Source organism: Aedes albopictus, chromosome 3, assembly GCF_035046485.1.
Source record: "Aedes albopictus strain Foshan chromosome 3, AalbF5, whole genome shotgun sequence".
Lineage (NCBI taxonomy): Eukaryota > Metazoa > Arthropoda > Insecta > Diptera > Culicidae > Aedes > Aedes albopictus.
This window is the reverse complement of record NC_085138.1, coordinates 8,934,533-8,956,972: the sequence shown is the minus strand read 5'-3', so window position 1 is coordinate 8,956,972 and position 22,440 is coordinate 8,934,533. Positions and strand designations below refer to the sequence as shown.

Sequence of the window (22,440 nt, the reverse complement as noted above, 5' to 3'; positions counted from 1 at the left end):
CGCTATGATCAGAGTGGACAAACAGACTGGTTGGTCACAAGTGATTCCGCTTGAGATTTTTAAAAGTTTCTCTATGGATTCTTCTACAGACATACTTTGTTGGTGACAGTAGTTCCTCTCTGGAGCCACCAAATGTTGGTGTCAGTACAATCTTCCAATTGGCAGCACGATTGATGTGGTGTTCCTATTGCAGTGCGACTAAACCAAATATTTACTGAATCCATCTTCTGAGAAATCAACTCCCAAATCTATCACCTTATACCTGGCAACCCCCAGCGTGAACCCTCTAGCACACGTTCATTTCCCAAAAACACACATTTACCCACAATCTGACGTAGCAGGCGTCGTCCAAGACTTAAATAAAAAAATCAACACTCTTACACTGAAGATGACTGTTTGTTCCTAGCAGTAATCTCATTGCACAGTGGTCCACGAACCAGATTTGCGAGGAAAGATGCATTCAACGCCTTCAAAAGAGTTTTTAGGCAAATATGGTCTTCTACAAAGTTGTCCCTAATAAGAAGGCCCTTTTTAAAATGTGCATGAAAATAAGGGTGGTCCATATTTTCAAAGAAATTGGTAACAAAACTTTCTTATTTGCAAGAATAACTGCATGCATACTTCAGGAAAGTTGTGGATCTATCAATTTTGAGCAAGTTTGCTTAAAACACTTTTTATGTAGCTTAAAAATTGACCGATCTAGAGGTATTTTTCTTAATAAGCTTAGGGTGGTTCAAGAAAAACCGGTTGTCCGGCGTTAACTTTTTCAGTTTCGATTTTTCATCAAAGTCGCACAAGAAAAACTTGTAGAGCATTTGAAGACGCGTCGTTTCGTGCGCTGAGATGGTCGTTATCTCTTTTGGTTCAAAAGTTACAAGCATTTTTCTTAAAAAATCATAGTTTTTTAAAAAGGTGTTATGACGGATTGGGGCAAACATAAAAAATATCTTTTGCCCGCATTCAAAAGAAGAAATGTTGTTATAAAACATATCAAAAAATTAGAGGGGTGTAATTTATGTAACTCAAGTGAAAATACTTGAAAAGTGAATAAATAAAAAGAAAATCGCGTTAAGTACTGTTCCTTTGAATTCCACTAAGAATTTGCATCCTTTGACAGATACGTATTTCGACCTCAACTGTAAGGTCGTCTTCAGTGTCTTGTACTTGACTCGACTCAAGTACAAGACACTGAAGACGACCTTACAGTTGAGGTCGAAATACGTATCTGTCAAAGGATGCAAATTCTTAGTGGAATTCAAAGGAACAGTACTTAACGCGATTTTCTTTTTATTTACAGATATTCCCCTAACAAGCCCAGGTTAATCATCATCATCTTGAAAAGTGCCTATTTTTTCTAGAAAATCATCAATATCTTTTGAACGGAATGACGTAGCAACATTCTCAGCGCACGTTTTTGGAAGCTCTAAAAGTGGTTCTTAGGTGACTTTGACGAGAAATTTGAAACAAAAAAGATAAAGCAATAAAACGATTTGTTCTAGCGTCACCCTATGAAAACTATGGGGAAATGCTCCAAATATGGTCAACACAGTTTAAACGTTTTATCTTTTTTGTTTCAAATTTCTCATCAAAGTTGTCTAAGAATCATTTTCAGAGCTTTAAAAAACGCACATTTTCGTGCGTGACTTTGATGAAAAATCGAAAATGAAAAAGTTAACGCCAGAAAACCGATTTTTCTTGAACCACCCTAAGCTTATTCAAAAAAATACCTCTAGATCGGTCAATTTTAAAGCTACATAATAAGCGTCTTTAGCAAACTTGCTCAAAATTGATAGATCTACAACTATTCCGAAGAAAGTATATAGTTATTCTTGCAAATAAAAAAGTTTGGTTCCCAATTTGTTTGAAAATATGGACCACCCTAATTTTCATGTATATTGAAATAAGGGCCTTATTTTTAGGAACAATTTTGTAGAAGACCATATTAATCTAGAAAATCATTTGAAGGCGCTGAATGCATCTTTCCTCGTAAATCTGTTTCGTGGACCATTGTGCATTGGTTGCTCTGGCATTTTTGGAGTACAGTATGTGATAACTTGTTTGAAAGATTTCGAAGGAAATGATTAATCATGAGGGAAATAAACTGAGTAGAAACTGCATTTTCTGTAAAGGTTCCTAAAACACAGCACACACAGTTACTTGAGAGTCGAGTTTTGCGACAATTGTTGTTGGCAAGCATACATTCTCGAGGAATGACACGCTTTACAAGGTTACCCAGATAGAAATTCTCCCAAATGAAAGAAGGTTTCTTGGACTAAAACCACTTGAGCTGTACTATTTGCAGGAGTCTGAGCTGTCCTAACCGTAGCTGCTACGCAAACTAGAAAGGATTATACACTCGTAGTAATCACAGCAACCCTCATTTTTCTAGTGGATGCTTGGCACCGGAACATGCGGTCCGTTGTGTTATTTTATCCAACTATGATCGAGAAAAGAAACCAATTTGTATTCGTCCATTCATCTCTACTAGAGAGACTTACAGCTGGAGCAGAGATGCCAGATATACAGATTTTTCTGTATATACAGATTTTTGACCTTCTATATGGACAATATACAGAGTACAGAAAAATACAGATTTTTAAAATGTGATACAGATTACTCCAGAAAGCATAAAATTTTAAGTTATTTTCAATAAATTTAATGAAAACTTTATAAATTGCTGCCTAAACTTTCAATAATTAATGAAAATTTGTACATTTTCACACATGTTTTAGAAAAATAGTACAGTTTTATTGTTTTTTTTTTAATCTAGAACACTCGGTGTCTGCTATACAGCGATATAGAAAAATCTGTATTGATACAGATTTTTGATAAAATAAACTGGCATCTCTGAGCTGGAGGCTGGTTTGTCCCCAAAAAGGAATCAATATTTTTTCAGGTTTTTCTGCTGCTTGGTGGCCTTGTAAACTTTCGATGATTTTTTTCTAAATTATGCCCGTACCGTCGATGGGGGTGACAATGGGTCTGGGGGGTGAGATTGGGTCAAAACGGAGAAACATGAAATTGGAAATAGCTCATCAACTATCGCTAATTTATATTGATACCTTTATATTATTTCAAAGAGAAGATGTTTTTACACGTCATGATGCAGAATAAGATGTTTAGCAATAATCGTTTTTTTTTATTAAATTTGTGGCTAAACTTATATGATGAAACTACTAGAAAATCACTCTGTTTTACACAAGTGTCCAGTCATAAATTTTCTTAAAAGTGGTTAGCTGTAGGTATGGCCTGGTTGATACAACGAAAAAAGCGGGCTGTCAATGTACTTTTTATTCAAAAATTCAATATTTTCGACCCTATGTCTAAATATTAAGAATGGGGGTGAGATTGGGTCAAGCAAGTTATCGAGTGCACATAACCTAAACTAAAAATTCAACTTGTAATCCAGCCCCCATTTGACGTTAGAGTGGTGCCATGTTTACCGTATCTTCATAAAAAACACGATTTTTTCGAAAATATGTCGAAGAAGTGTCAAGCGAGTGTGTTCATACGTTTAGTGCCTAAAATCATTTATAACAATAAACCCATGCGTTTGGACAGCTCCTCTGATCATCAGCTAATCTTTAGTTTACTGTAAGCTCACAAAATAGACTTGATAGCATTTTTTCTTCTCCATTCATTTTTTATTTCGAAGAAAAATCGTGAAACTACCAGACGGTAGTGGCCTCCAGGAAATACCGGGGCCATAAAACCGGTAACATGACTAAATTTCGGAAGACGAACGAACGTTGAAAAATATCATGTTTTTTTTTTCAATAAATCTTTCAATGCGCCTCTCCCTCATTGTAATCCCCCCCCCCTCTCATAGAGGTTGAAACTTTAAATGAGGATGATTATGGTGGCTAAAAATGGCGATACAACATACAAACTTTATTTTATCAAATTTGAACCTTTTTTTTCGATTGTATTAGCCCTTTTAGGTGGAATAATCATCTTTTAAAATTACCTAAGTTTTTATTCGTCATGGTTACATTATATTTTAAGTAGCTTTACTAGATATGATCAATAAAATAACCTTGTATTCATAAATAGGCGACTTTGAATACTTTGGCCCATTCTCACCCCTTCTAAGGGGTGAGATTGGGTCAATTTTTAATCATTTGTAGTTTAGTAGACAATTCATATAATGTGATACTTTCTTGCTAAACTATCGTTACAATATAGAAGAGTATGCATACCAAATAAAAAGTTATTCCGACTTCAACTGCATTTGTTATTTAACAAACAATCTTTGAGTATCCTTTTTTGACCCATTCTCACCCCGAACGACGGTATTGAACAAATTAATATACAAACAGCTTAATGTTTGTCCTACTTACACTTGCGCATTTTTTCGAATATTTACAACATATTTAAGTTTCGTGTTTATTTGGATAAGAACCTTGACTTTACTAATTACAATCAAAATGAGATTGATTCACGATCGTACGATTGTAGTTTTCAAGTCATGTTCATTCAGCTTCAAACGAATCTGAATTCGAACAACAATATTGTATACACAATTGCCTAGTTATAGATGCACGAAGACATTTCACAATTTATCACGCTTGCTTTCGATGCTACTAGTCAAAGTTGTTGAACACGATTTGTACAAGTGTAATTCCTTCCAAAACAGAAATCTTTCCCATACGGACCCGCAGCGGCATCAATCGAGCGAGGTGGTAACATATTCAGTTACGACGGGCGGAGGGACACCACTCGATATAGCCAAGCCATTTCGTTGTTCAATGACTAACGCGCCCGCTACCTACAATTTTGTAACGAGATTACTTTGACACCTACACGACGACCGACGCGATGAGGGTCTAGTGCTGGATGGGTGTGGGACTCTCCGTAAGCCACCGAGGTGAGATCGCCTCTCGCGACGCTACGAGGGAGTTGCTGCATTATTATGGATGCAGGTATGGTAGCGAAACCGATAATCGGCGACGGCGGCAGGCGGCAGCGTTGAAAAGGTGTTGTATGTAAGGTACACCGATCACGCACCCACAAATAGCCATGTGTGATCAAAGAAGCGCTCGTACGATGGGTGTACCTTGTATTGTACTTTTATGATTCTTAATTAAAAGCATACCAGCTTTTGTATTTCAATGACATTTTCACTGCCAAAGTGACCTAAGTCATAAAATTGAAAAATGAAATATTCGAAAAAAGTAAAATAATAATATTTTGAGAATGGAATATATGTTTTGAGTTATCCAGCATATTAAAGCTTGTAATTGGACTGTTTGAATGCATGTATGGCGCAAAATGAATATGTCACAAAACTTTTCAAATTTTCATATATTGTACCTTAGAAATTTTGGTAATTTTTAAGTTAAAAAACGGTTCGTGTCGTCACGTGTCGCCGCAATTTCGAATAGTACATCTTAAACATCATGCTTAGAGGTGCCTAAAAACGTTTAAATATTTTGCAGAAATTTGCAGTTTTTCAAATTAGAGCTATTTAAAAAAAGTCATGTTTTTTCATATATTTTACGTTATTTTTCCGTTTTTTACTGAAATAAAATTTATCTTTCCACATTTTTCACACGTTTTGAACAAACTTGATTGGATTTGATCGAAAGATGATCATTCATTTAAATTCAAATTGATTTTCTAACAAAAAACGCAAAAAATATGTAGTTTACTGATTTTCACCGTTTTTGAAATTATTGAAATAACGTAATTTTTGAATACCCCTTTTTAAACACTAAAAATACTATATAACATATCTAGGCAACCTATAACTTCGATTAAACACAAAAAAAGAGTTTTGGCCGAACTTTATCTTTTTCCGACCATTGTGCATTGGCGCGGCGCTTTTCTAGTATACTTCTAGTATACCTACAACAAATCTGTGCGAAAAAATCACTGATTGTACGCCAGCATATGATACGTGTTGGTCCCTTTAATTGGAATACACAACTCATCGCCGCAGAGCGCTCAGATTGTTATCTTTTCAGGGTAAGTATGGCAATAATGAACACCGTGACATTTGAATTATGAAAATTTAAAATTTTAAATAGTGGGGACACAGTTTATGATTGTATTTGTTTTGATGTATATAACTTTCAAAACTCTAGTTACATGAAATCACCAGCGACATTTACCCTAAATATGTAGCACATTGCCTGAAATCGATGTCAAGTGGCCAAGATCACACGGCAGCGTGTTTTGCCTGCGCGGTGCGTGTGCTAGCAAACGACAATGTTACACAGTTTTGTCAATACACCAACGGACAGTGCCGCAGCCGCAGAAAAGTGTGAATGGGCGGGCGGCGCTGATTACACACATGCTCGTCTTGCAATGATTTACGAATGTTCCATTGACTCTTCCAACCTCAGCCAGCGCGCAAGCAACCCAACGGCAACGTGTGCTCTCTCAGTCCCATATCACTGTTTATTATAGATCACGCGTTTCGATAGAGTGAGCGTCAAGTGCTCGAGGTCGTATTCAGGGGGATGAACCTTTAGTATAAGATTTAATTAACGTATTGGTGGCATTTCCTGGAGATGAATCTGAGACGAAACTTGATCATTGAAGTACCTGAAGAGAAGTAATCGTCAAAAGAATTATTAAAAAAACATATTGTTTTGAATATAGGAACTTATGCTATTTTCGGCAGTGTTCTCTTTGTCATGGGATGTTTTCTAAGCAACTTTCTCTACCAAATTGAAACCAAACATCTTATGACAAACTCATATTATTAACTGGAAGCATTATCTGCCTATTTTTGTCTTTACCAAACCAATGGGGAGCGGTTTATTTTGCCAATCTGCTTAACAGTCACCTCAGAATAGCTCAGGTAGTGGATGACTGAACCTCCTCAGATGCTATCGAAGGAAAATAGAACCTAACAGAACTACTTTCTTGACCTAATACTAATTCGTTCCTATTGTCGCCAAGCCAAACCCATGGTCTCCCCGAGACCACCAGAAGGTATTGCTTCGAGTACGGAGAGTGACTAGTACAGCTCGCAATCTCGAGTTTCGCTGCCTTGTCTTGCACGGTACGGACTTCGTGACGCTCTCTTTTAGGAGGACACCAAGCCATGACGCAGGCGTAATGCCAGCTTCCTAAATGACCTCAGTGCTCCCTATAACCTCGGAAGGTGGTGCAGGGTCGATAACACGCCTGTTCTAGTTTACACTGACAATATCATGTACTGATTCTACACGCACCGCAATTTGACCAACCTGCAAGTATGACCCTATCCGCTTATACCGCACAAATGCGTTCCAGGAGGAGAGGGGCGCTCCGTTTACCCCGGACCTTTCCAACGACCCCTTTCCATGCCGCGAGCTCGGATCCGAGAAGACTGCCTTCAAGATAACAACATTCCAGGGAGTTTTCCGCGCGGTCAACTGTCCGACAGAACGGTGGAGTTCGACCGCAGGGCACGTCGGTATGATCTACCGACTTCCAAACCCTAGGGTTGCGATGCGACTGATATATTAGTCCACGCGCCAGCTCCTATGTAGTTCCGACATGATATGGGCGACAGCCGATGAAAAGGCGTTCCAGCCAAGCTCGTCCTTGCATATTCTCTGGACAAGATTGCGTGGAGTCCTGTACCCGCCTGAGCAAAACCGTGGGTACACGAACAAAACTTGTTCAAATGCACAAACCAGTGCTTGAAATCGAGTGAATATAAAGGATACGATCAGTCATCAGCTCCAACCATCACTACGAACGAACACGCACAGGGAGCAAAGAGAAACCGAGCCAATCGCGACCACTATTCCTCATCGGTCGGTTGGCTGGTGAAGCATATTGACTGGTAACGATTATTTCTCACTTGCTGCGGTGAGGCTGAAGATGCGTAAATGATTCAGTGGATTTATTTTTTGCTCAAAACTTGTAAAAACAATCAATTTGTCCATAAGAGAATGATGGACGTGACTGTTGTAATCTATTTAATTCAATTTTATGTCATTTGCACTGTAATAACGAGATAAAAATCAAGTATATTCATTAGTATGGGACAAATATCAAATCCTCGCTCCAGTCGACTTTTTAGATCCCATCTAGGTCCCATATGAACTGTGCAAAATTTCAGCGCAAGCGGTTCAAAGTTTTCATAGGATTTACTATGGGAAAAGTTACACTTTCAGATTAAAAATCCCAGAGGTCGCTCCTTGTCTCCTTAATTCAAATCGATCAACGTTTCTTGTAGAAAAATAATTTATGAAACTTTCCTTCGAAGACCGCAAAACAATTGGATGCTTGTGAAAAAAGTTATTAATTTATTACCGATTAGTGATCCAACGAACGGCTTTTTGTTTTGTTTTATTAGCAGCACTGTAGCTGCTGCCTTGGCTGCTGCTGTTTCTGGGGGTGGTGATGCCTCCCGCCACCCCATGCAACAACGGCAGCAGCAGTGCTGCTGATAAAACAAAATAAAAAGCCGTTCGTTGGATCACTAATCGGTAATAAATCAATAACTTTTTCCACAAGCATCCAATTGTTTTGCTGTCTTCGAAGGAAAGTTTCATAATTGATTTTTCTACAAGAAACATTGATCGATTTGAATTAAGGAGACAAGGGACGACCTCTGGGATTTTTTATCTGAAAATGTAACTTTTCCCATAGTAAATCCTATGAAAACTTTGAACCGCTTGCGCTAAATTATAGTTTCACCGATTGCGCTGAAATTTTGTACAGTTCATATGGGACCTAAATGGAATCTAAAAAGTCGACTGGAGCGAGGATTTATTTTTTCCATACAAGCGTGTACCATACTAATATTCATTGCCGTATACACCGGCGAAGAGAGAGGTTCAGAGAGCCGCACGGCGCTGAATCGTCGTTCCTCACTCTCACTCATATTTTTTATTGCTCCCGCTCCCACTTGCTTCAGAAGCACGTTAGCCAATGAAGGCATATTGCTGCCGCTTTGGGTAGAAAAGCGCCGATCAAAGAATAGCAAATTTTGATTCGTCTGACATAAAACGCTTCAATTTTCAAGCGCTGGCACAAACCGAACATTTTGGAGAACCCGCATAATCGAAACGTTGTAGATAGAGCCTAAATCAGCTATGGCTTGAAAAAACCTGAGTCTGGTAGAATGTACGACATTCCCAGGACACCTGTTGACCCAACTATCCTATCTCGGAGTCCTGGGGGTACTCCTACCTTTTGCGGAGTTATCATACTGGCATTTGATCATTGAGGCCAACCTGGCAGTCCTACATATGCCTCTAGTGCCACACATTTGCAAAATCAGCTTGCTGTTGGTCAGCCCACCCTTTTTGTTGAAGTTCAAGTACGATTCGAGAGAGCGAGGATGATGCACTTGTCTGCTCCGTACACATGTTTTCAACAACGTTGCCCGTAGTGATATCTCTACTGCATATTTCATGCATACTCTAGCTTTGCTTCACGAAGCGTGGACATTCACGTGCTCTACGGCAATCATCGTAATCCAGGGGTCTGTGTGTCCATCTACCCTTGCAAGAGGAGTCCAACGCTCTCTGGCATCTTGACGACGTTCTGGCGATCCGTAGCTCTTCATCTTTGTTATGGGAGTAATGCTCGCTAGCACGCATACCGCGTCTTTTGAGTTACTCTTGGGCATATCAACTTGCGGCTGCTCCCAAGACGTTTCACATTTGGCTTAACCGCTAGCGCACTTGATCACGCAGCGGTGCCATACCGTAGTATGGACACCGCTTCTATCTCACGAAGCCTACGTTTGACGAGCTGTTTGACATCATCTTCGGCAACGCCATGGCTATTGAAGTTCCGCTTGTCCGCAACCATAACATTCAGTTTATCTCGCACCCACCTGTGGTGACCAACACCGTTTCTCGCACTTGCTGTTCTCACCATAATGAAGAAATTTCTGCAGCAGACGACTTTTTCGCATAGCACAAAACTAGAATTTATTAATCAATTAGATTTCATAAAAAATACATTTCAATTTCAGTATACTCACATTAATGATCTTCTTTTTTAACTTATCGGTTGAACAAATTGTTTCTCGCAAATTATTGCTAATATTCGACCTATAATTTCAATTTTTATTAGAAAAGTTAAATAATCTCTTATGCTTCAAATCCCTGAACCACTTACTTATCGAAATATATACAAAAGAACTCGCTAATTAGTCGTTTCGTTAACTTGATAAATACAGTATAATTTTTGTATCAATTGCAACGTGTTTCAATTTTGCTCTATCACTATACTCTAAACTCTAACGTTAAAGTCAATCCATGTCCAGTGTAGGCAGACTCTCTGAAGCACGATCTTTCGCGCCAGACAGGTAGGCTCGTTGAGTTGGGCCCAGCGGTGGTGGTAACACTTGCTGTTGACAATGTTGAACGAGGTTTTCACGTCTAGCGTGATCTGTTTTCCGAAAGTCAAACTGATTCTTAGAGAGCCTAGAGTCATCAGAGCTCTCGATATATATCGTCAGCCTCAACGGAATAATCCACTTAAACAGCTTCTCGGCGGTGCCCAGTAGACAGATTGGTCTCATCGGGAAGTCGCAGTTGTCTAGGCACATCTGCGTAGCCATTATAAATATGTCGAGTCGATCGGCGAGCCTCGATGACCACCTTAATGACTACGGGAGCAGTACCGTCTAGAGCTGGAGCCTTGTTCACTTTGACAGACTTCGCTATTGTGACCAGTTATTCGTTTGTCACCGGGACATCATAGCTTTGGCCGGTTTGGCCGTATGAATCGGAAGCCCATGACGGGCCTGTCCATAAACTACGTAGACTCTTGGGGAGGTACGGGTGTCTGGCCAAAGTCTACAAGCCATACAAATTTTGACAATTTTGAAAAGTCTACGAGGGGGAGGGGGGTTTTGAGATTAGTCTAGGTAGTTTATGGACAGCGCCTGATCGGGTTTCGTAGCGTGGAAACAGTGATGCTCTACATTTCCAACAGTACAATGTGGGCGCCCGTTTCTGAGTAGGGATTTGACATTGCGGCTTCGGTATTACCGTCCATGATCCAACGTTACATAAGGTCAGCCATCTACGATGTTTATCGATAACCCTCTGCTGTGACCGTCTCTTTCATACTCGATCCTACCGAATCACCAGATGGTCACTATGCGTCTTGTATCCATCGTCAACCCTTCAATTTGATTAAGGGATTTGGACCCGGACTCTTGAGGAGTTAAAATGAAAGAACAACCGACATGGTTGATATTCTAACAATAACTGATTGTCTTTCACAAAAGAAAGCGATAGTTCCCGAGTTCGAACATCATGTAAGGCCTTGGAGAATCGTCGTCATCTAGATCGCCATCAACTGTCGAAATTGTATCTGGTGTCAATGTGTTTGCCTGTCTGATTCTCCTTCGACGTTCAGCATAGAGATGCAACTCACTGGATGCCGAATATCATCGCCACATCAGCTTCAGTAGCCACAGTAGCTCCTTACTTGCTTCGACGAGTGCGACATACTCCGCTTTGGTGGATGACAAAGTTTTTTAGTACTTGTTGGATAGTCACTGCGACCAGTTTTTAGATCTATTGTGACAAAGTTACGCACTTCTGCTATCGAGCTGTTCAGCAGCTGAACTCTAGCTGTTTGTTCCATTGCCGAGCTTGTACAAGAAACCTGAATTCGACTTCCGGTCGACGTGATCATCAAACCGATCGGGGTCAGCGTAGCCTTCGAGATGATCAGCTCCTCCTAGCTGCAGCTTCAGTCCAGCCAGCGGTTTCCTGCAAGTACCGCAATACTCGCTTCGCTTCTGTCCAGTCACTCTCCGTTGGATTGCTGACCTTAAGCTCAAAGATGGATGTCGTGACAGCCCGGTCGAGTGTATACGGCGACGACGTAGAGTACAGCGCTCACTAGACTCTGATATTGCTCGGTGATGACCATTACCTTCTCCTTCTTTTGCTCTGCGGTGACGTATCCAGGAGGCATTGGAATCTGTGATGGTTTGCTTGTTCCATCTCGAATTTGACCAAAATCATCGCTATGTTGCTTTTTTGACTAAGCACAAATCCTCCGTTATCTTGTCGCTTGTACTGCTTCACATTACCCCGACAAGTAATCCTAAATCTTCTGTCCAGGTGATTCTGTACTTGGTGGTAATCTGTGTCGTTTTCGGTGGCGATCTATATGTCATCTACGTATTTAGAGGACCTAAGATGAACGACGACGACTTGTCGCCCTTTGAAAAGGCAGCTGTCAGCTTTTGTAGCTTCGTACCCCAGCTCCTTCAAGACATCGGTGATGCTCCGATTCCAGATCCTTATATAGGCTTCTCCTTAAATGGCACACATCTTCCCTGATTCCCGGATTCACACCCGGACGGCTGCCGCATGTAGATGGCATCCGAAAGCTTGCCATGCAAATATGCAGTCTTGATATAGAAGTGCTTCACTTGCATATTCCGATTAGCCGCAAACGACAAGAGTATCTGGAAAGTGGTATGTTTCGCAACCGGCATGTAGACCTCATCGTAGTCGGACTCAGTTTTTTGTTTGTATCCCTTCGCGATGAGTCGGGTTTTGTACTTAACCACAATCTCTTGCTCGTCCAACTTCTTCTGAAAAAACCCACCGACAGCCTATCGTTTTCCGGTTCAGGGGTAAACGTACGATATCCCAGCTGCTAAGCCGCATAGTCTTCATCCATCGCGGCCTCCCACTGTCTCTGGTCTCGCCAGCGCCTCTGCTAGCAATTGTGATTCCCACGTTTGCTGAATCACCGGGCTGCTGGTTGCACGGAATCGAAATGGCAACACTACCTTGTTCGGATGGCTTGACACACGTATCGGCGTGCTCGTTGACGATGCTCCTCTCGGTGCATTGAGGGGACGTTCATCGTCATCGATACCTATTCTCGGTGAGAGCAGTGTCTTCGTGCGACTCGACGAACGTATCGTTTTCATCTTCCTTCTTATCCGGATGTAACCCACCCGACGCAAATTCTCCTTCATCGTTCTATATGATCCCTCGAAGCCCAGAGCAACCAACTCTGATGTCCCCGACTCTGTGGCCGCTTTGTTAAGCTCATCTACTGGGAGCTTAACCGCGCGGTGACTGCCGGGACCGTTCTCAGGCGGATTAATGCACTTGGTACGCATACCTATTGATCTCGCACTGCTGTGTGAGGCCGCTGCGAGCTCCTCAGCGTCAGTTCTCTCATCCAGGTTTCCACACTAGAAAAGTGTCGTTTCCACCGTCAGGGCTCTTCGTCCAAGACCTCTTTTTAAATCCACGCTCAGCGACTAGAGTCGATTTTCACCCCTCATGACTCTCAGGAGATCTGCGCCACTCATCTGCGCTTCCTCTGCTGGTGCTGCTCCGTCACGTGCACCTCCTGGCTGGACACTGGGGAAATCTCCAGCTTTTGCCCTTACCATCTGTGGTGGTGATCTCGTCAGGCTACCTTTCGCGAACGGGTTCACTGTTGCATCCTTGGCCTCTCTGCTCATGTTCTCTTAAAGCCACTATCCAATCCATCTCTGCCAATCAAGTAGTCCCCAGTGATCCTAATGGTTATGTATGCTTCTATGCACACAGCGAGTCCAGCCCCTTACGGTGTAAGGACAAAGTTCTCTTGGAAAAGAATCCTAGGTAAACTTCAAGCTGTTGTCGGTACTCATTCGTTAAACCTTCTTCAGAGATGCGTTGAATATTGACATTAAAGGTTCGATGAGCTCTTCAGTGCATCACGGTTGATGACCTGCACAAATCTTTTGACAATGAGATAGTGATTATTGTCGTTGTTTGGTCCTTCGATTTGGTTCTTCAAAGGACCTAATATCGACTCGGATCACATCTGATCGCACCACATTCCGAGAAGTGTCAGCCGCCAACTACAAATGAAGCTTGGACTGTTTACATAAGAATGTGTGCGACTTGCTTAATGTTTATCTGATGGAGTTTTTTGATTAATAAAAGTCAGTGAAAAATCCTTCACCGAAAAGGTACAAATAAAATTCAAGTTCTATGCACAAAACCGAATCTTTCTACATCTACATTCGTATTTATATGTAGCTGTTGGGGAGTGGAACTTTCTTCAGCACGAATACACACAAATTGAAAGCAGCTTTTTGGAGCAGCTTCAATGCTGTAATCACATTATTTATTATTATACTTAACTATTAAAATTACAATAATTCACTTACGTTATGGTATCTTTTCTCGCACTGCTTCCACTTCATACCACAACAATTACCTATCTGATATACGGAGCCGAACCGTGTTGCCAGTTTCACAGATAGACAATAACCACCACAACATACCCCCACCCGTGACACTGGTAACTGGTTACTGCGAATAATATCATTCTAGACCACTGTGCACTGACGTGTGAGTACCGTACTTATTCAAGCGTATCCCACCGGGATCGAACAATACAAGCATCATTGCCGTTAATATCATCACCTCGCATAGTTTGCACCGATCCATATCGGCAGCGGCTTCGCACTTATCATGTCGAAAGCAATTTTCTACTTTTGTCGTCACCATCCGACCACAGATACGTTTGGAATGGTACCACAAGCTGATAATTTTTTTCCCTTCGCTATTGTTCTGCTCGTTTGCAGTTTGCCGCAATTGAACGTCCGGCTGCCGTATAGAGACCTCCCGTTGGTCGTTTGCTTTGCGTCCAGAGGTAGTGCAAACAGATGGTGAACATACTGCATTAATCGATTGCGATTCATTTGTTGAACCTTTTTGAGCATTATTAGCACCAAACTGTTTTATTACCGCGTCTTTCTGGGCAGCAAACTCCAACTGTATTTTCTCCTTGGCTTTTTTAAACTCTTCATCAATTGCTGCCATTTCCCGCTGATACTCATCTTCGATGCGGCGCTCCTCATCTTCATAATATTTTCGCCAATCTTTGCTCTCCATTGTTGGCGTTTAGGTGGTTATCATAACCATTGAAGTTTGTTGGGGAGTGGAACTTTCTTCAGCACGAATACACACAAATTGAAAGCAGCTTTTTGGAGCAGCTTCAATGCTGTAATCACATTATTTATTATTATACTTAACTATTAAAATTACAATAATTCACTTACGTTATGGTATCTTTTCTCGCACTGCTTCCACTTCATACCACAACAATTACCTATCTGATATACGGAGCCGAACCGTGTTGCCAGTTTCACAGATAGACAATAACCACAACAGTAGCCAATGTAGTCATTTATTGGAAAATTCTAAACGAACCTGCATTTTATGTATTAAGAATCCTAGCTACGCCACTGTATTTAATTTGTATACAATTCAGTCTTGGAAGAAATACTTTAAGGCACAGAAGAAATCTCTGAGGAACCATGGAAGGAGTTCCTAGAGAAATCCCAGATTGAATCTTTTAAGAAATCTCGGAAGAAACTCCTGGATGAATTCCAGAAAAAATTTCTGAAGGAACACGAAGAAGAATCTCAGATGAAGATCCCCAAGGAATCACAGAAGGAACTGCCAAAAAAAATCCTAGAGATATTGTGGAAGAAATTTTCTTGGGAATTCAGGAATTCCTGGAGGACGGACTCGCTGAACGTACACTACGCTGTCGTGGTGCACATAGCCTAAATCTTAGGAGGATTGAGAAATGCGGAACGAATCTGTGAAGTAATCAGTGAGGTATTTCATGGAGAAATCTTGGCGGACCTTCTGGAGGAAACTCCGATAGAATCGTTTTAAGAATCTCTGAAGAAACCCCTAGAAGAATCCCAGATGAAGCTTTTGAAGTAATTCTAAATAAACTCCCGGAAGAATCTCAAAAAGAACACCAAGAAACTACTGGAAGTAGTTTGTGGAGAAAGTTTAACGGGGTATGACTAGAATTATGTTAACTTTGTTAGTTCTTCGACTTCAGTCACAGAAAAACGTTGATTGTTCCAGATCATTGCCAACGTTTCGATCCTATGGTTGGGATCTTCATCAGGATTCGATTTGAATCAACTTGTTGTAAGCTATGGAATGTCGATTGTTTTTGAATTTTGCACGCCAGTTGTTCTAGTGGACCCTCCTCTCCTCTCCTCTTCTTGGCGTAACGTCCTCACTGGGACAAAGCCTGCTTCTCAGCTTAGTGTTCTATGAGCACTTCCACAGTTATTAACTGAGAGCTTCCTCTGCCAATGACCATTTTGCATGTGTATATCGTGTGGCAGGCACGAAGATACTCTATGCCCAAGGAAGTCAAGGAAATTTCCTTTACGAAAAGATCCTGGACCGATCGGGAATCGAACCCGTCACCCTCAGCATGGTCATGCTGAATACCCGTGCGTTTACCGCCTCGGCTATATGGCCTCGGCTAGTGGACCCTATCACCTCGATAATAATGGTTCTGACACAAAACGAACAGAAATGTGACTCGAACATTATAGGGTGCTATTTTCATCGAGTTCATAGGGTCCGGATGGAATTCCTATAAGGTTCCAGAAGGAGCTGCTGAAAAGGTACACCAGCAATTCATAAATTAGCACACTGTCTGACTCACGAAAATTCAAATAAACCTCCCATTGAAGGCTAACGATCAACGATCAATCGATCAATTCTGACTATACATGTCAATGGTTGCTCCTCCGTGATTGATCTGAACTGGTACCAATTGCACTGAGATCCAACTGAATAAGGGGCTGGGACATTCCACTTATTCTCAAAGTGCAATTTTAGCAGCTCATGCATATTTGATCAAGAACGGCGCCGGCCAAGTCCTTATAGTCAGCTGGGAAGGGAAAGGAATGTTAAAGTGTACTGGTTGTTGCTACTAGAGACCGAGAGCACTCTGCTTTCCCACAACCCGCACAGACTGGGGTATTTGTTAGACAGAAAGGATGGGAAATCTGGGAGTCACCGTTGTGTCGGTGATGCGATCCATGGATAGGGGTTATTTATAGTGTTCGTGATAGATTGTGTGGTGAATAAGGTGAATAAGGTCAAGCGGCACAGCACGCTTTGGTTGCATAACTTATAGGCGTTATATATACACTGTGCTGTGAGTGGAAGTTGGAAGGGAGGGAAACGACTTTTTTTCAATTCGTTTCTGGTTCTAGCGATGGCTATGAACATATGAATATACATGAGTTGTATATGTAGAGGAGAGAGAGCGAGAGAAAGTGGATAGAAAGATACAAAGTAGGATGAAAAGGACGGGCCAGGGATTGAACCCATGACCTTCTGCATACGAATCAGAAGCGGTAGCCACTAGACCACCAAGCCCGTCTATAAACCTCCCATTGAAGGCTAACGAATAGAAAGTCCGAATCAAAAAGTTGTTTACCATTTGAACTCCAGTTGGCCTAGTGGTTAAGGCTATGGATCGCCACTCCGGAGACGGCTGGTTCGATTCCCGTTCCGGTCGGGAAAATTTTCTCGACTCCCTGAGCATAGTGTATCATGGGCCTTGCCTCACAATATACAAATTCATGTAATGGCAGGCAAAGAAAGTCCTTCAATTAATAACGGTGGAAATGCTCAAAGAACACTAAGTTGAAGCGAGGCAGGCCACGTTCCAGTGGGAACGTAAAGCCATATAGAAGAAGAAGAACCATTTGAACTTTTTCGAGAGCTTCTCGAAAAGAAAATGTCTCTGGGAATGCGCTCCGAGAGTCCTGGAGAAATTATTTCTAGGATTCCTCCAGAATTCTGAGATTACCCCGGTGATTTTTCCTAGGAGCATTTATGCCATGGTGTCACCAGAAAATTAATCCAGGATTCCTCTAGCAATTCCTTCTGCGGTTCCTCCAAGAGCTCCATCTGTAATTTCTCATAGGGTTCTTTCAGAAGTTCCCTCTTCCAGAAGTTCTCCTGGGATTCCTTCTGAGATTCTCCTAATTATTTCTTTTGGGATGTCTTCAGAAATATTTTCTAGGATTTCCAAAACGATTACTTGTAGAAATGGATTCACAGAAGAAGCTATTGAGTGAAACGCGGAAGGTATGCAGAGGGAATTCCTTACACAGCTGAAGGAGGAGTTCCTTAAGAATGAAGGAATTCCAGAAGGAACTGCTGGAAGGAAAGTAGGAACTCCTGGATGAATCCAGAAAATGGTTGCTAGAGGAATTCTGATGGAGTTCCTATCAAAAGGCCGGAAGCGGTGTCTGGCAGAATACCGGGAGGAGTTTCCAGAGTTCCCAGGAGTTATCAAAAGAACCCCGTAAGGTCTTCCTGGAAGAATCCTGTAAAAAGTTCTCGCGAAAATACCATCCGAAGTTTTTGGAGGATTCCCTGATGAAGTTTCCAAGAAATGCTGGAAAGAGTCCCTAAAAGAATCCAGAAAGAAGTCCATGAATAAATCCCGGAAGCAGTCCCTAAAGGAATGCCGTAGAAGTTTCAGAAGAAGTTTCCGGAAGGAGTTCGCAGAGCATCCTGGAAGAAGTTCCCGGGGGAATTGTGAAATAAATTTCTTCAGAAACAGTGGCAATAAATTCTGAGGGCATCCCAGGAAGAATTGCTCGAGAAAACTCAGAAGGTATTCCTGGCGGAATTCCTGGAAGGTTCCAGGTAGGAACTCCTTGTGGAATCTCAGAAGGAGCTTCTGCCAGCATGTCATAAATTAGCACAGCTTTCCACGCACGTGAATCCCACATTTAGAAGTTGATCACATTTTGAATCGTAAACAACTAGGCCACGGAACGTCAAAGACTTATAAGAGTTTACCTTAACAACCCCTGTGTGCGGTGCCCTATTGTTATGAGCTCCTCATTTGTCACCAGGATTGACCAGGACAACCTGGCTTTGGCTGGTTTGGCAGTTGGAGATGGCACTGGAACATCCTAGAGGGCCATTCATAAACCACGTAGACCTTATTTTGGCCATTTTAAACCCCTCCCCTCCCCTCTTTTGAACATACATTTTTTTTTTTAATTTGTATGGAGCGTAGACTTTGGCCACACACCCTTTCCCCCAAAAAGTCCACGTGGTTTATGAACGGGCCCCTACGTAGGGATCGAATGTTCCGACTTGGTCATCACCAAACAGGTCATCGGTGTTACCCTGCATGAGCCATTGCCAGTGCTTGAATCCGAGTGAATATGAAAGATACGATCAGTTATCAGTGCCAACCAACACTACGAACGAACACGCACAGGGAGCAAAGAGAAACGAACTGCGACTGTTGTTCCTTATCGGTCGATTGGCTCGTGAAGCAAACTGGCTGCAGACCATTCGTTCTCACTTGCTGCGGTGAGGGAGAAGATGCGGAAATGATTCAGTGGATTTGTTTTGTTGTTCAAAACGTTATTACAAGCCAGCCTCTTCTGGATATGGTTCGCTTAGGTAAGAATTCTAAGCTCACACCTAGACAAGCTGCTGCCGGTACTCATTTTGTCACCTCTTCATCTGAGATACGTTGACTATTGACATGCAATTGTCTGTGAGACCTTGCGTTCACCTCGAAATTCGAATCTTTTGACAATGAGATAGTGGTCAGTGCTATTGTTTGGTTTATTGAAGACTTTGGTCTTCAAAGGACCAAATATCGACCGAATCTTTCTCCTTCTATATTCGTACCTATACGTCGTCCATACAGTCACAGAGAACAGACATCCAGGCTAGAACAAATTTCATTCAGAAAGTTGTGTAAGGATTTGAATCTTTACTTGAGTAAGGTTGCAAACCAATACACAATGACAACACTAACGCCACCAAACACCATATTGCCACAGTCAGTGGTGAATTGAAACATTTCAAGTGGTGAATTAAATTAGTATGGGAAATTAACCGATTGCAGCGCCACGCTATTGCCACTTGTGTTGCCGATTTCAAATGGCCGTTAAATTTCTTACACAGTTTCGGAACTGGACTTGGATGTCTCTTCTCTGTGATACAGTCATTTATTTCAAAATTTGGAATAGTACTACCACACGTTCAATTTATGTTTTGAGAATCCTTCCTAGCTACGACACTGCGTTTGATCAACAATTCAGTCTTGTTAAAAAGGTATCATTCATTCAATCTCACCCGCGGCCTTTCACTAACCCACGAGTTCATTCATATGTTATGCTGTGCATCGAGTCTGACTGTCTAGCGTGGCCACTACTAGCCGCCACCAGAGATGTTTGTTTTGCCGTTGCCGCCACCGCCACCTCTAATAATATTTTTGTTTTCGCTTTCCATTTGGCACAGATTCCCGCCGAACGAACACGATTCGCGCGCGCTCACCAGTTTCACCCGCGGCCAGCGGTTACATCTCCGAACGTCACACCATGACGAACGACAACGCCAAAGGTTCCAGCAATGCCAGCACCGGAAAGACCGGCAAAATGGATTCCCGTACCGGGCTGGAGTACATCGTCGAAAACAGCGACTACGTCAACAAGCTGGGCCTGGCGCTGGACACCAGCAACGCCACAGTCAAGAAGCAGGTGTTCGAACTTCTGTCGGCCCTCTGTGCCTACAGCTCCGGGGGGTACAAGCGAGCGATCGAAACGCTGGAGTATTACAAGGTACGGTACAGATTTGGTCTGGGGTAGTAAAAGTTACGTCAGAACGTTCAGTTGCTGGAAACTTTGAATTTTAGTCGTATACAATACAAAAAGATCGGTAGGGTTCAGTAGGGTCACCAGAGAAACTCTAAAAAAAACTATTATGATGACCCACCCTAGTGCAGTCGTTTTCGCGAATCAAATTTCCCCATCGGCGCGATCTCCAGCATACTGAGCGACCTTGACTTGGAAATACCACCGATCGCAATTATCGGTGGATTGTGCCTAATCAACCTATTAATTTCATTATTTCGTTTCGTTCATTTTTCTATCTCCGTTTCTCCGTGCGCGCTTTCATGCAAATCTCCCGTGCCGTCGGTGCTGCCGGTGCGCAAAACTCCGGACCGCACCCCAAAACGCCAAAACGGACCCTGCGGCCCGCCGAGCAGACCATCAAAGGCGAACGCTATCGACTGAATATAGTTGTCGTGGAACTAGACAAAACAACCTCGATCGAGTATCAAATTGCGCTATTAGCGTTTATAAATTGTGTCATAATATCGGCCGCCACGCTGCAGGATCGGATACGAATGCGAAATGAATTTATAGGTGAGTATTTGATTTACAATATGTGTTGTGTATGCATACATGCGTTTCCGATCGGGTCAGGTTACTGCGGGGGTCTCGGACGGGAAAGGGTGTCTTTGCAGACAAAATACCTAACTGTGCAACCAACGGCATGAATGAATGGCCATAATGCTGACAGACAGACAGACGGACGAACGGACAGACAAACTATACGGCGAGTAATGCAAGTGCGGTCGGATCAAGTCATTGATTCACTGTTTGTTTTGTTGCTGGACGTACATTCCAACGAATGCAAGTCCAAGAAAAAAGAAGTGTTTATGTCTGGTTTCAGTCAAGAATTATTTACTCGCTACAAATTGAATACTTATTTCCATGTTGCGCAATCTGGGAGAGGCTTTTACAAAGAAGCAGCCACTGGTATTTGACACCATTTCTCCAGGTAAGTACTAGCAAGAATCATACAAAAAAACTTCATTGTAATGCAAAAAGTTAGATCGGCTTCCAGAGTTCGCGGTTCGCGTAAAAAAAGTAAAAAAACCTGTTATTTCAAAAAAACGTAAAAAAACGCATAAAAAGTCAAGTCACGGTAGTTGTGTTAAAAAGGCTACAGGTTCCAGGGAGTTCCACGATTTTTCGTAAGGGATTAAGAGGTATTTCAGGGGCGTTCCAAGAGGTAACAGAGCCTTTTTTTTCCTCCCCTGTTGGGGAATTTAAGCCACTGCGTCCAATAAGCTGAACTTTTGTGGCATAACAGAGCCTTTCAGGGAGCTTCCAGAAACGCTTAAGAATGTTTCAGGGGCTTCTGTTGATTCCATAATATTTCAAGGAGGCTTTTGGGGGCGATTTAAGGAGTTACAGAACGTTTCAGGAATGTTTCAAAGGGGTTTTGAGGGGTTTTATGATGTTTCGGGTAGGCTTTTAGGGGCAGTTCAATGCGTTTCATGGCGTTTCAAGGGGTTACAGGACGTTTCAGGGTGGTTTCAGATGCCTCTCAGGGGAAAAGCCGACCTTAAACATATTAACCCCCTGAAGCCGTTTAAAATCCCCTGAAAGGCATCTGAAACCTCTCTGAAACGTCCTGTAATCCCTGGAAACGCATTGAAACGCCCCTAAAAGCTCACCTGGAACGCATCTGAAACCTGTCTGAAACGTCCTGCAACTCCTTGGAACGCCCTGTAACGCCAATAAAACCCCTGAAACCTGAAACATCCTCCCTAAAACTCCCTGAAACATCATGCAGCCCCAAAATATTATTCTTGAAATTCATCAAGAGGATCAACTATGAAATGTGTTTACAAATCATCCACACAATTAATATATATCGCCTAGAGCGGCTGTGCTAATCTCGGTTTAAGTTGTACACTAAAAACCACACCATTAATTTGCGCCAAACTCAATTTAGCGTTCCACCAAATTACCGTCCATATGCGTAATTAGGAGTTCTAGGTATTCGGGAACTACTAACATCTGATACACTTTTACTATCATTTTAA

General features: G+C 42.0%; 1 protein-coding gene across 2 annotated transcripts in view; it reads left to right on the top strand.

The window, feature by feature from the left end:
* The window catches only part of LOC109421733 (inverted formin-2), a 303,562-nt gene that overhangs the window by 216,807 nt on the left and 64,315 nt on the right, over positions 1-22,440 (top strand). For both annotated transcript variants that reach the window (XM_029858142.2, XM_029858144.2), the window contains exons 3-4: positions 20,061-20,380; positions 20,809-20,968. In XM_029858142.2, coding sequence (XP_029714002.1) covers positions 20,141-20,380; positions 20,809-20,968 — 400 coding nt within the window. In that variant the 5' untranslated portion in view covers positions 20,061-20,140. The remainder of the gene's footprint in view (positions 1-20,060; positions 20,381-20,808; positions 20,969-22,440) is intronic.